This window comes from Balaenoptera borealis (assembly GCF_965194805.1).
Source record: "Balaenoptera borealis genome assembly, chromosome: 19".
NCBI classification, from domain to species: Eukaryota; Metazoa; Chordata; class Mammalia; order Artiodactyla; family Balaenopteridae; genus Balaenoptera; species Balaenoptera borealis.
In genome coordinates, this window is record NC_138878.1 from 54,789,256 (window position 1) to 54,804,814 (window position 15,559).

The 15,559-nt window shown below is 37.5% G+C and overlaps 1 protein-coding gene across 1 annotated transcript in view; it reads left to right on the forward strand.

The window, feature by feature from the left end:
* LOC309616618 (uncharacterized protein) overlaps positions 1-12,297 on the forward strand; it is a 36,653-nt gene extending 24,356 nt beyond the window's left edge. Inside the window, exon 5 of the mRNA XM_082367418.1 lies at positions 549-12,297. Within this exon, the coding sequence (XP_082223544.1) occupies positions 549-1,510 (962 nt within the window). The 3' untranslated portion in view covers positions 1,511-12,297. The remainder of the gene's footprint in view (positions 1-548) is intronic.
* Positions 12,298-15,559: the final 3,262 nt, after the last annotated feature.

The window sequence follows — 15,559 nt, forward strand, 5'->3', positions numbered from 1 at the left end:
AATAACTAAGTAAAGACTCTCAATATCTTAATGTGTTATGAAGAACAAATAAAAGCACACGTGGCTATGCACAGGAGAGAAAGAGTCACAGTGGCAGAAATGTGTATTTTTAGGGGAATTGTAATTGAAGAATGATCAGGTATAATTGCTTTTTTAAATTTTATTTATGTATATATATTTTAGATGGAAGTGGTATTTAGAGCTGGCTGATACTGGCTCTCTAGGGACAAGATTTTACCTATCATCCTAAGTCCAGGTTCAATTACATTACACTGATAGCTTGGAATTGCCTGTGGTGGGAGTATTTACACCATAGACATTGGCAAACACTACAAATCAGGGCTGGATGTGTTCAGTGCGTGTCTTTGTTTACTAGTGCTCTACTGCATAAACTTACTTTTTCTGAGCCCTCCTTTTAAGTTTTGAAGTTTTATAACTGTATTTTAGAGTTCTTTAAACCATCTCTAATGGGTGAAATTTTCAATTTTCTCTTAATTCTATAAAATGTTTTGTGGTCAAAGAAACTTCTTTTTTCTTATTTGTTTTAGATTTGGACTCAAGATATGAAATAATCAGCAATGGAAAAACATACATTTATAGAAAACGTTCATCTCTTACTCTACATCACAGAATTGATAATGGAGAGAAACCATATGAATGTAAGGAATGTGGGAAGGCCTTTAGTCGTCATACAGACCTAAGAGTACATCAAATAATTCATACTGGTGAGAAACCATATGAATGTAGGGAATGTGGCAAGGCCTTTAGTCATCTTACAGACTTTAAAGTACATAAGAGAATTCATACTGGTGAGAAACCCTATGAATGTGAAGAATGTGGGAAGGCCTTTAGTCGTGCCTCAAACCTTGCTCAACATGGAAGAGTTCATACTGGTGAGAAATACTATGGATGTAAGGAATGTGGGAAGGCCTTTAGTGACGTTGGAACACTTAGAATACATCAGAGAATTCATACTGGTGAGAAACCCTATGAATGTAAGGAATGTGGGAAGGCCTTTAGTCAAGCCTCAAACCTTATACAACATGACAGGATTCATACTGGTGAAAAACCCTATGAATGTAAAGATTGTGGGAAGGCTTTTAGTCATGCTTCACATCTTGTTAGACATGAGAGAATTCATACTGGTGAGAAACCCTATGAATGTAAGGAGTGTGGAAAGACTTTTAGGAGTAGCCATCAACTTACTATACACCACAGATTTCATACTGGTGAGAAACCCTATGAATGTAAGGCATGTGGGAAGGCATTTAGTGTGTATGGACGCCTTACTCGACATCAGAGTATTCACAGTGGTGAGAAACCTTTTGAGTGTAACAAATGCGGGAAGTCCTTTAGGCTCAGTTCAAGCCTTAAAGTACATCAGAGTATTCACACTGGTGAAAAACCCTTTGAATGCCACAAATGCGGGAAGTCCTTTAGACTTAGTTCAATGCTTAAGGTACATCACAGAATTCATACTGGAGAGAGACTTTATGGGATATATGTATAGTAGACAATGGAATTATACCACTTGAGAAACAATTAAATGAAGAGAATATGAGAAGGATTTTACATGGTTCAGTTCTTATAAAGCATCAGATAATTTAGGCTGGCAGGAACTCCTTGAAATTTAAACAGTGTTTTAAGTTTTTCAGTTATGATCCAAATACTGTTCACCTTCAGAGAATTTATACTGTACTTTATATTAGAAAGTCTTTTATGGCATTCCCCCTTTTTCACTATTCACTGAGTGCCCAGGCTCTTTGGCCAAGGTTGCAAGGCAGATAGTGCCACCAAGAAAAAGACCAGTGCATGATTTGAGGTCATGGAGAATAGTAAAAATACACCCCAGGATCAAGTAGAACAGTGTTTACTTATGGCAAGAGAGGAGATAGAATGCACAAGATCTAGTTCCTTGCAATGTGTCAGTAACCCATAGCCAGTCGATCAACTCCACATCTGACAATGGCAGTATAGCTGCACACAGCCCACTTTGTTCTGCAGTGGCAGGACACAAACTCCTTCTCTGTGGGGTGTGACATCCAGAAAACTGGGGGCGTGCCTGAGTACCACTAATACCCGTGATTAAGCAGAACAAAGGAGTACGCATTGAGTCTGACACAGAGATAGCTATTCATGGCAGTAAGCCCAGCAGAGGCTGTGAGGGTTCTGTATTTTTTGGTAAAGAAGTATGCAGCCCCAACAAGGCCCATCTTTTTTTCCCACCAGCTTTACTGAAGTATGATTGACAAAGAAAACTAAATTAAAGGCATACAAGTGGTGCTAAAGGGGAATGTTTGGCTATAAATGCTTATATTAAAAAACAAGAGAGGTCTCAAATTAACAACCTAACTTTACAGCTTAAGGAGCTAGAAAAAGAACAAACAACACAAAGCTAGCAGAAGGAGAAATAAAGAATAGAGCAGTGATATATGAAATAAGAGAACAGAATAACAACAGAGAAAATCTTGAAACCAGAAGTTCTTCAAAAAGATCAACAAAATTGGCAAACCTTTAGCTAAATGAGCTAAGAAAAAAGGGAGGAGACTCAAATTACTACAATCAAAAGTGAAAGTGGGTAAATTAACTATACTTGAATTAAAAAAAAGTTGTGATACAAAATTAAAAAATAAATTCACACACAAAAAAGTGTAAGTGGGGAGACATTACTACCAATCATACAGAAATAAAGGGATTATGAGAGTACTATGAACAATTGTGTGCCAGAAGTTGGATAGCCTAGGTGAAATGGACAAATTCCTAGAAACGTAAAACCATGGAGTTAAACATGAATAAATAGAAAACCTGAATAGACTGGTAACTACTCTATAAGTAGTAAGGAAATTGACTCAGTCACAAAAAAAATCTCCCAACAGGGAGTTCACTGGTGGCCTAGTGGTTAGGATTCCGGGCTTTCACTGCCGTGGCCTGGGTTCAATCCCTGGTTGGAGAACTAAGATCCTGCAAGCCATGCAGCATGGCCAAAATAAAAAACCTCCCAACAAAGAAAAGTCCTGGATCTGGTGGCTTCACTGGTGAATTTAAACAAGAACTAATACTAATCTTTCTCAAACTTTTCAAAAAAGTTGAAGAGGAAGGAATACTTCCTAACTGATTCTGTGAGACCAGCACAACCCTGTTGCCAAAGCTACTCAAAAACACTGCAAGAAAGAAAACTACAGAACATTGTCTCTTATGATTATTGATTCAAAAATCCTCAACAGAGTACTAGCAAACGATTCAGCAGCATATTAAAAGAATTATACAAAATGACCAAATGGGATTTATTCCTGAAATGCAAGGATGGTTCATCATATGAAAGTTCACCAATGTAACATGTCACATCAACAAAATGAAGGAAGAAAACATGATCATCTCAATTAATGCAGAAAAAGCATTTGACAGAATTCAACACCCTTTTATGGTAAAAACACTCAACAAAATAGGAACAGAAGGAAATCATCTCAATCATAACAAAAGCTATATATGAAACTATCTCTGCAAAATAAAAGCTATATGAAAGACCCACAGCAAACATAATACTTGATAAACATCAAGATTTTATCTAATATCAGGAAACAAGACAAGCATGCTTGCTTTTATCACTTCTATTAAACATAGTACTGGAAGTTCTCAGCAGATCAATTATGCAAGAAAAATAAAGGCATCCAAATTCGAAAGGAAAAAGTAAAATCATCTCTGTTCATAGGTGACATGATGTTATACGTAGAAAACCCTCAGGACTCCATAAGAAAGCTGTTAGATCTAATAAATGAATTCAGCAAAGTTTCAGGATGCAAAGTTAACATGTAAAAATCAATTGCATTTCTATACACTAACAATGAACAATATGAAAAGGAAATTTCAAAAACAAGTCCATTTACAATAGCATCAAAAAGAATGAAATAGTGGAATTAACCAAGGAAGTAAAAGATTTGTACAATGAAAGCTACAAAACATTGCTGAAAGAAACTATAAAAGACATAAATAAATGGAAACACATCCCGTGTTCATGGATTAAAAGACTGAATATTATTAAAATGCCAGTACTAATGAAAGCAATCTACAGATTCAATGCAATTCCTATCAAAATCCCAATGATGTTTTTGGCAGAAATACAAAAACCCACCCTAAAATTCATATGGAATCTCAAAGGACTGCCAATAGCCATAACAATCTTGAACAAATCTGGAGGACTCACACTTCCTAATTACAAAGCACCAGTAATCAAAACTGTGTGATACTTGCATAAAGACAGACATATCAACAAATGGAATAGAACAGAGAGCCCACAAGTAATCCCTTACGTATATGGTCAGGTGATTTTTGACAAGGCTGCCAAGACCATTCAATGAGGAAAGCACCATTTTTCCACAAATGGAACTGGGAAAACTGGATATCTACATGCAAAAGAATGAAGCTGGACCCTTGCCTAACACCATGTACAAAAACTCTCAAAACAGATTGAGGACCTAAACATAAGACCTAAAACAGTAGAACCTTCAGAATAAAACAGGACAAAAGCTTCATGACATTGGATTTGCCGGCATTTTTTTGGATATGACACCAAAGACACAGGTAGCAAAAGAAAATAAGACAAATTGGACTTGATGAAAATTTAAAATACTTTTGTATCAAAGGACACTATCCACTTCAAATAATATCATTGAAACTAATGGAATATCATTTTCAATAGATTATTTTTGGAAATTACTTTTCTATAACTACACATCTTCATTAGATGAGAATGTGTAGGTCATTGTCACCTGAAGAAAAAAAAAAAAGACACTATCCACAGAGTAAAAAGGCAGTCTACAGAATGCGGGAAAATAGGGCTTCCCTGGTGGCACAGTGGTTAAGAATCCGCCTGCCAGTGCAGGGGACACAGGTTCGAGCCCTTGTCCAGGAAGATCCCACATGCTGCAGAGCAACTAAGCCCGTGCGCCACAACTACTGAGCCTGTGCTCTAGAGCCCGTGAGCCACAACTACTGAGCCTGCATGCTACAACTACTGAAGCCTGTGCGCCTAGAGCCCATGCTCTGCAGCAAGAGAAGCCACTGCAATGAGAAGCCCATGCACCACAACAAAGAGTAGCTCCCGCTCGCCGCAACTAGAGAAAGCTTGCGTGCAGCGACAAAGACTCAAAAATAAATAAATAAATAAAATAAATAAATGTATTAAAAAAAAATAGAATGGGGGAAAATATTTGCAAATTATATGTCTGTTAAGCAATTATATCTAAAACTGAACAACAACAACATAAAAACAAAAATGGGGGGCTTCCCTGGTGGTCCAGTGGTTGAGAATCTGCCTGCCAATTCAGGGGACACGGGTTCAAGCCCTGGTCTGGGAAGATTCCACATGCCGCAGAGCAACTAGGCCCGTGAGCCACAACTACTGAGCCTGCGCGTCTGGAACGTGTGCTCCGCAACAAGAGGGGCCATGATAGTGAGAGGCCCGTGCACCATGATGAAGAGTGGCCCCCGCTTGCCACAACTAGAGAAAGCCCTCGTACAGAAATGAAGACCCAACACAGCCAAAAATAAATAAAATAATTAATTAATTTTTAAAAAAATGGGCAAAGGACTTGAACAGACATTTCTCCAAAGAAGATATATGAATGGGGAATAAACACATGAAAATATACTTAATATCAATAATCATTAAGGAAATGCAAATGAAAACTACAATGAGATACCACCTCACATCTATTAAGATGGCTACTATTGAAAAAAAAAAAACCCCACAGAAAAGAACAGTGTTGGAAAGGATGTAGAGAAATTGGAACCCTTCTCCACTATTGGTGGGAATGTAAAGTGGTATAACCGTTGTGGGAAACAGTATGTAGGTTTCTCAAAAGATTAAAAATAGAATTATATATGATCCAGCAATTCCACTTGTGCATATACTTGAGGTCAGGGTCTTTAAGAGCTAGTTATACACTCATGTTCATAGCAGCATTGTTCACCTTAGCTGAAATGTGGAGGAAACCCAGGTGTCCATAAGACAAATGTGGTATATACATACAATGGAATGTTATTCAGCCTTTAAAAAGGAGGAAATTCAGTAATATGCTAAACAAAGATGAACCTTGAGGACATTCTGGTAAATGAAATAAATTGTCACAAAAGGCAAATATTGAATGATTCCACTTATGTGAGGTACTTAGTCAAAAATTATAGAACTTGTAATGATGGTTGCCAGTGACTGGGGGGAGGGGAGAGTGGGGAATTATTGATTAATAAGTATAGAGTTTTAGTGTTACAAAATGAAGAGTTATGGGATTCAGTGGTGGTGATAACTACACACAATGTCAATATATATAATACCACTGAAATGTATACTTAAAAATTGTTAAGATGGGAAATTTTATGTTATGTGTATTTTAAAACAACACAACAACAAAAATTTACAGACTGGGTAGCTTATTTTTTCATAGTTCTGGAAACTGGAAAATCAAGATGTCATCAGGTTTGGTTTCTCCCAGGGCTTCTCTTCTTGGCTTGCAGATGGCTGCCTTCTCACTGTGTACTCACATGGCCTTTTCTCTGTGTGTGTGCATCTCTGGTATCTCTCTGTATGTCGTAATCTTGTTATAGGGACATTAGTAAGATTGGATTAGGGTCCACCCAAATGGCCTCTTTTTAATTTAATTACCTCTTTTAAGCCCTGTATCCAAACACAGTCGCATTCGGGTTAGGATTTCGATATGTGAATTTTGCGGAGGCATATTTAAGTTCATAATGCTAGTCAAACTGATAAAGCAAGGCCTCAGGCATACAAAAAACTATTTGTAGGCAAGATATGCCAAGGGATCAGAGGTTATTTCCCAGAAGCTGTCAAGGTCAGTCCTTTCTTAGAATGTACAGGATTTGGGCAAACCTAGGCTGATGTGGTAACCCTTTACTACAAGCCATGCAAGCACTAATCCAAAGAAAGCTGATTAAGAGAATAAGGATAACTCGAGATAAAGAGGGATAAAAAGGTGAGCTCATCAGAAATGTGCAACAATTTAAAATTATGTGTAAACCTAATAACGTTAAGTTTAAAATATATGAAGCTAAAAATGACAACACAAAGGAGAAATAGAAAAATTGGCAATTATAGTGGAGGACTTTAATCCACCTCTCTTAATACAGAGAGAACACGTAAACAAAAAAGTCAGTAAAAGAGAATATCTGAGTAACGTGATGAATGAACTTGACGTATATAGAATACCATACCCAATAATGACTGAATACACAATATTTTCTTGTGCATATGAAACAATATAAAAATTGGTCATGTGGTCGAGCCATAAGTTTCAAGGCATTTTAAATGATTAGAATTGTTCAGACCATGTCCTCGGAGTAGAAAGGATCTTATATCTTAAAGGGTTTTATCTACAAAAAATTTTTCTTAATGTTGAAGTATTGAAAACTTTCCCCCTGAGATTTGACGTGAGACAGGATATCCATAGGCACCATTACTACTCAACATTGTATTGGCGAGCTTAGCCAGTGCAAAGGGCAAGTAGAAAAGACTTAAAGGTTGGAAAGGAAAAAATAAAATTGTCATTACGTGTACATAGAGTATCTAAAAGAATTTCAGGCAGCTTAGAATGAATGTATGAAATTAGTAAGGTTGCTGGCTATAATGTCAGTATTTTAAAAATTGTATGTATATATGTACCAGCAACAAACACTTTTAAATGTTATTTTTAACTATAGTTTACAAGTATTAAAAAAAATCAAATACCTAGCAATAAATCTAGCAAAAGACATGCAAAACTTCTACACAGAAAATTATGAACTGTATTGAGATGCAGCAATACCTAAATAAAGAATATATACTGTGTTTGTGGATTGGGAGACTCTTGAAATAATTTCAGTTCTCTGCAATCTGAGTTGTATATTTATTGTACACTATCCCCCCAAAATACCATCAGGCTCTGTGTGTGTGTTTGTGTGTAACTGACAAACTGATTCTAAAATATACTTGAAATTGCAAAGGACCAAGAACAGGTAAGACAAATTTCAAGAAGCAGGAGGAGGAAGAGGGGAGGAACAAGAGCAACAACAACAAAACTAAAGGACTTGTACTAGCAGGCATCAACTCCCACTATCCATTATAGCCTTGGAATTATCCATGTGGCCTTGGTTAAGGGTAGACAAATAGGTCAACAGATGTAGAGTCCAGAAACAGGCTCACACGTGTAAGACAAAGTTAACACTTTGTTATAAATTGGGAAAAGAATGTTTTTCATAAGTATTGCTGGATGAATTGAATATATGTATGGAAAAAAATCATGATGCCTACTTTACACCTTCCCCACCCTTCATTCATATGAATTGAAGAGCTAAATCTGAGAGATTTAGGGGAAAAAACAATATGATACTGGGAGTAGGTAGTAATTTCTTTTTTTTTTTTTTTGTCAAGTAGTGATAGTTTTTATTTTTTTAATATTTATATAATTTTAGCAAAATATATATATATTGTTGGGAGGTTATCTTACTACATTATAAGGCAGTTTAAGGTAAAAACTATGTCATTTTAGTCTTTGTATCACCTCAAATACTATGATTGCAGGATCTGGCATGCTGTAGGTAATTAGTAAAGGTCTGATTATTTTATCCCAAATTCTACTTTTAGCAATCAAGTTAAGGAAATATCTACAGAGATTCATAACATGCAAGAGCATTCAACATATATATTTTTTTAAAATTTTTTTTAATTTTTATTTTTTTTTAACTTTGGGTTTATTTATTTTATTTATTTATTTATTTATTTATGGCTGTGTTAGGTCTTCATTTCTGTACGAGGGCTTTCTCCAGTTGTGGGAAGCGGGGACCACTCTTCATCGCGGTGCGCGGGCCTCTCATTATCGCGGCCTCTCTTGTTGCGGAGCACAGGCTCCAGACGCGCAGGCTCAGTAATTGTGGCTCACGGGCCTAGTTGCTCCGCGGCATGTGGGATCTTCCCAGACCAGGGCTCGAACCCGTGTCCCCTGCACTGGCAGGCAGATTCTCAACCACTGCGCCACCAGGGAAGCCCTCAACATATATTTTTGATAACCAAAAATTAAAAACAAAATTCTAACAGTAGGCAACAGGTTAATTAATTTGGCTCTGCAATATAAAGACAAATATACCATTGTGAATCATAATGATTTTGGCCTGGATTAGTTGCTGAAGAATTAGTGAAGAAAGCAGGCTTAAAGTAAGTATACATAAGTTGGAGATGGTATCTTGTTGAAATTTAGAACATAGGGTCTGTTGTCAGATTTTTAAAATATGAAACTGTGTTCATAGTGTTCATGACATTTTAGTGCCTTGTTTTTTCATTGATAAATGTAGAATATCACCTACTAAATATGAGTATCATGGAGAGAGATACTCTATAAAACACTTAATAGTATTTTATCCTATCATATTAATGTAACTTGGCTGGTTTTACTGATGTGAAGAATGTTACATGTCCCCAAATTGATTATAAAAAATCTTAATAGTGCTATTCCTGTTACTAAAATTAGTGTTTCTCATGCCTGCTATTTCTTATAGTGCTAACACCCTCCAGTCAAATTTAGTAGCAGAGTTTGAGAGTGCATTTATTTCTTATTATTAAAAAAAATTCTTGTTAATCAGCAAAAGAGTTTTGAAATACAAACCCAACCCACATTGCCTGAGACTATGGCCTTGGCTCAATTAGTAGAACCCGAAACAGTAAGAAGAAAAAGGGAAAAGAGGACTTTTAAAACTCAAATGAGTAAACTTAACTTATTCCAACTGTTATTTATAAACTAATAAGTTTTATATTGAAATACTTGATTCATGACTAGGTTTTAAAATGAAGCTATGAGATCTCTGATTCTATCTTTATGTAAAAATTAATTTGTAAATGAGCTCTATTTAATTGGCTTAAAGGAAAGTAAGTGCTTACAAATCAAACATTTCTAAATACAACAGAAATTAACCTAAAGTTTGAAAGGATCACATGATCCAGGACTGATTTTTAATGAGTGAAAACACGTTTAAGTTTGTTGGTTTAATTAATACAGACATGTTTTTAGAGTCATCAATATTAAGTATAATACGTTGAATGTACTAGGTTTACTGAAAGTCTGTAAATTCATAATATTTCTGTCACAAAATTTATCAGTAAGAAGCATTAACTTGTTATGATAATATTTACATAAATAATAATAGAGATAAATGGAATAGAAGATTTTAGGTGAACTCTTAGAAATAAGTATGTTTTAGCTTTTCCAGATTTTTGGTAACAAAACTCTAGAAGATGTAATAGGCGTACAGAAAGGGATGCTTTGTGAGGCTTCAGTGTGAGCTCTGCACTTCAGATAAGAGCAGGGAACTCAGCACACCAGGGGAAATGGCACCTGTGTAACTAGTATATTTTTTGTTTTGTTTTTCTTTGCTTTTATTGACATGAATCATTGTTTACTACTCATTTAAAAATTTCTAGAAGATACAACTTTTTTTTTTTTTTTGGCCGCGCCATGCTGGCATGCGGGATCCTAGTTCCCCAACCAGGAATTGAATCTGCGTGCCCCCCTTACCCCCCATCTCCATCCCCGCAGTGGAAGCTCGGAGACTTAACCACTGGATCGCCAGGGAAGTGCCCAATACAACTTTTTTTGATCAAAGAAAACTCCTGTATTTCTAGTAGATGTGGACACATTCACAAGTATCCCTGAAGCTTTGAACCTTGTTGAATTCTTTAAGGAGGTCTGGAGAAACAGTTTTCCTCAGCAAACTGCCTAAAATCTCCATTGTTAACTGCTTCTGCTTCCAGTCTACAGCTCCACATATCTGATTCTGGCTCCTCAAAAATAAGTAATAGGTTTTCAAAATGATTTAGGAGTATTAGGAATTTCTATGCTTAAGACATTATCCCTATGGTAGAAGCCTGTGTTGGGAAAAGATCTTGAAATCAACTTAATGCGTGTGTCTGTTGTCTTGTTCATTCCACTGCAGTTGAGATAGGAAATGTTATGAAACTTACCCAATATCCCCTTTTAGTCCCAGGTGGTTTTTTCCAATTCCAGAAATTACTGGGGCTCCTGAGTCTCAGATTATCTGGCTCTCAAGGAAGAAATAAATAAATCAACTAGCTGAATGTGATTTTGATGAGATCTAGTTCTCCTGATGTTTAACATGACCTGATGATGTATGCCCATTCCAGAAAAGAGAATCACCATAGATGCAGCAGTTCTGTGAATATCTTGTGGGAGAAGAATATCTATTATTGTTGTTTTTTTTTCTTTTATATTTAAACTAGTAAAAAGGTAAAAGAAAAAGAATTGGCATAAAATAAGAAAGGAGTGGGCTTCTCTTTAGCTTTGAGTAGAGTTCTTGAAATCTGTATACCCCAGGTGTTCTCTCCTGCAATTATTCCCATTGTGATTGCATTTCAAGACTAGAGCTCCAAAATTATTCTTAAAAAAAAATAGTAATTAGTTATGGTAGCACAGCTGAACTCAGAATTTTTATAGTTCTGGTGGAAATTTTAATTAGGAGTCATTAAAAAATTATTATTTCTCTGGTCATTTTATCTTACCAATCTATCGTAAGAAAGTAGTCCAAAATATGCAGAAAAGTCTTCTGTATAAATATATATTAATATCAGCATTGTTTATAACCACATAATATTGCAAACAACTAAATGCCCCAAAGATTGGGATTGTTAAATAAATAATGAAACACCCCTAATATAATTATTCAGCCATTAAATGTTTGTTAATGTGCTTTTTTTAATGAGAAAGTTTTGTTTGTTTGTTTTTGTCTGCTTGGGGTTTTTTTTGCTATGATACTAAGGGCTAAAGCAGGAGATATTACATACTAAGTACTAGTGCTTTAAAATGCACGCCAAAAAATCCATAGAACACACATACTAGAAAATTCTGGGAAGATGATATAGTAGAAACATCAGGAATCTGTCTCTCCACGTAGACAGCAATTGCACTGCAGAATCTGTCTGGATGTAATGATTTTGGAACTGGAGTCTATTAAAGGCATGCAACTTACAACTGAAGGCTTGGTTAATTTCAGGGATCTGTGCTCTAAAAATGGTTAAGATGGTAAATGTTATATGTATATTTTATCACAATAGAAAATATTGGAAAAAACATTAAAATATTTATATTGGTTTTTCTTGTACAGGTGTATTATGAATGATTAGTCTCTCCCTATGTTTTTTATGTCCACATTTTGAGATACAGTATTCCCCCCTTAAGAGTGGTGGTGCTTTCCATGGTCACATGCATTGTGAAATAATAAATGGAAATCTTCAGAAATAGACAATTCATGTCTTAAATTGTGTGCCATTCTGAGTAGCGTGATGAAATTTCACACCACCTGCTCTGACCTAGTCTGGATATGAATCATCCCTTTGTCCAGCGTACCCTGCCTGTTAGACACTTAGTAGCCAACTCAGATGGAGAGTCACCGTATCACAGTGCTTGTGTTCAAGTATTAAGTAACCTTTATTTTACTTAATAATGGCCCCAAAATGCAAGAGTAATAATGCTGGCAATTCAGATATACCACAAAGTGCTTCTTTTAAGTGAAAAGATGAAAATTCTCCACATAATGAGAGAAATAAAATCATATTCAGAGGTTGCTAAGATCTATAATAAGGACAAATTTTCCACGCATGAAACTGTGAAGAAGGAAAAAGAAATTCATGCTAGTTTTGTTGTTGCACCTCAAAGACAGAGACTGAACCAAAAGGAAAATGGAGACACAGACGCTGCAGACAGACAAACATTACAGCAACAGTGCATGATAAGCACTTAGTTGAGATGGAAAAGGCATTAAACTTCTACAATAAGATATTTTGAGAGAGAGAGAAAGACCACATTTACATAACTTTTATCACAGTATATTGTTATAATTGCTCTATTTTATTGAGTTATTGCTGTTAATCTCTTACTGAGCTTAATTTATAAACTTTATCATAGATATTTATAGAAAAAAACATAGTATATATAGGGTTCAGTAGTGTTCATGGTTTCAGGCATCTACTGGGGTCTTGGAACATCTCCCCGGAGGACAAGGGGGGACTACTGTAATATTAATTTTTATAATGAAATCACTAAAGAGCAAATATTTCATGTTACTTCCTTCTTTCTCCTGTATTGTAAGGCCTAAATTTTCATGTGTTGTCTTAATATATTTGAGCCTCACAGGGTCTCAAACCCCCAATCATTACATACATATATATAGAAAGTACATATCTGTATATGATAATAACTTCTCCAGAAGGATACACACCAAAATCAAATTTTTGTTGACTTTAAGGTGAGCTGATGTATGACTGGGATACATGTAAGGAAATGTTGCTTACCTTTTTATTTAAACATTTTTGTGCCTTTTGAATTGTTATGCATTACATATTTCAAATATATAATAGTGGTGACAACTAAAATATGGACATTCTTTGATGACTGACTTTATATTTCCCATTTGCTCAACTTCCTCATGAATCTAAATACATATGGATGTAACCTTGATTCTACTGATAACACCTTCTTCCCAAATTTTAAGTCTGTGTCCACAATTTATATTACTGTCACATGCCTAAGAAGCGAGATATTTTTCAATGGGATCTCATGACCAGGAATACAAATTAAAGACGTTTCTCCATCTATGGGCTTTTATGTAGTCAAGCCCACCCATGCATAAAACAACAGAGGGATGAAATTTTTTACTGTAACAAAAAGTTTCTGGTGGGCATAATATTGTGAAATGTGAAAAAGTATTTATTTTCCTAAATTTCTAAGATTTCCTACAGTCGGTGACCTTAAAAAGGACCCAAACTCACTCTCTCCTTTTCTACAATGAGAATCCATTACACGGTAGAGTCTCACTTTATCCAGCTTATCCCAACCTGGAAACATGGCTTTGCCACTAAACAGTATAACTTTGTACCTGTTTTAATCTCAGAAGCGTCGACTCTAAAATGGAAATATAGTAAGCACCTGTGACATTTCAGGTGTAATGGGAATTTTAGGAAAGATACATACACCCCAACATGCACACACACACAAATACATACAGCATGGTTAGATATAAACCCAAGTTCAGGCGCTCACCTGTCAAGCGCTCCATAACCCTGGGGGTCACATCACTGACTCAACAGGGTGAACACTCACACACAGGCCTGAGCCCTCGGAAAATAAGAGCTCCGCCGTCCCCTCCTCACAATTCGCTGGTGCGGTGCCACCAGGACTAGCCTCCCCCTGGCCGTGGGAACCGGTGAGCTCGCCCTCAGCCTGGGGTCGGGCCTCCAGTGGCCCGAGATGTGTGCTGCGCACGCGCAGTCCGGAAATCACTCCCAGAAGTCTCTCGGCCGGGCCGGGGCGGCAGCTTTGCTTTAGGAATTTTGCAACCCTGTACTGTACCTTTACAGTCGACGAGGTGTCTTCGACTTCGGGCCTTTTTTCCGAGTCCCTTGTTGCGCGCTGCGCGAGTGGCACCCGTCCGAGGAAGAAACCGGCGTGGGTCGCCGCGGAAACGACTGTGCAGACGTAGCCCGAGCCCGTGGGGGACGGTGAGTGGCGGTGAGGGTGGGATTGCGGGAGGCGCTCAAAGCGTGGACTTTGGGAGCGCAGCCGCGCGAGTCCGCCCGCCCCCCTGGGCTGTGGGCGCTTGAGCAGCGGGGACGGTGGTTGCAGCCCTGGGAGAAAATCGGGAAGCGTGCGTGTTTGTGAGAGGCCGTGTTCCGTGCGAAGGGCCGCGGGGGTGGTGCCGGGTGGTGAGTGCCCGTAGTGAGACTGAGAGGTGCGTGGTTATCCTGGCGTGACGGGGACGTACGATGTGTGTCCTTTATGTGAGCGTGGGTTGCGGTGGACTTGTGGGGAATGTCTCAGGGACCCATGGCCCTAGGTTCTCTGCTGCTTCCTCCACCCTCCTGTCAGGCACATACGACTGCCACAGAGAAATGACTCCAAGGGGGAAACCGCATGCGAAGCCCTCGATGAAGGTTTTTGGTAAGAAGGTACAGACTGGCTTTTAGGATGGGAATTTTAGATTAGGGATTGTCCCTGAGTCAGGATTCTAGAAACGAATGGATAGAGAGACTCCAAGAATGGGATTCCTTCCTGGGATTGTTGTTTCTAGGAGTCCTCTGAAGTTCATCTGTGTATTTGAGGATGACAGCGTTTCTTGAGCTCTGACGGCAGGAACCTACTGTGAACGACCTCTTCTTACTTCATTTTGGTTTTATGTATGAGGTCACAGCGGATGTAGCCATGGAGGGTGTATTTTAATACACGCTCAGCGTTGTGGTGACTCTGATTATTCCCCTGCAGGTTTCAGTAGTTAAGAAGCAACGAAAATGTGAGGCTAATTGTGACTCGTGCTTGCAAGTAAAGCGACTGAGCCAGAATTCGTGTCCAGAGCAGGAGTTCTTAACCAGGGTTCCTTTGTCTGTATTTATGGGTGTAGAGGGGACCACAACCCCCGAAATTTTATAGATAATCGCTGTATATTTGTACATTTCCATTCTTCAAAGGTGTACACAATTCAAAAGATTTAGACCTGGGTTTTTATCTAGAATCAA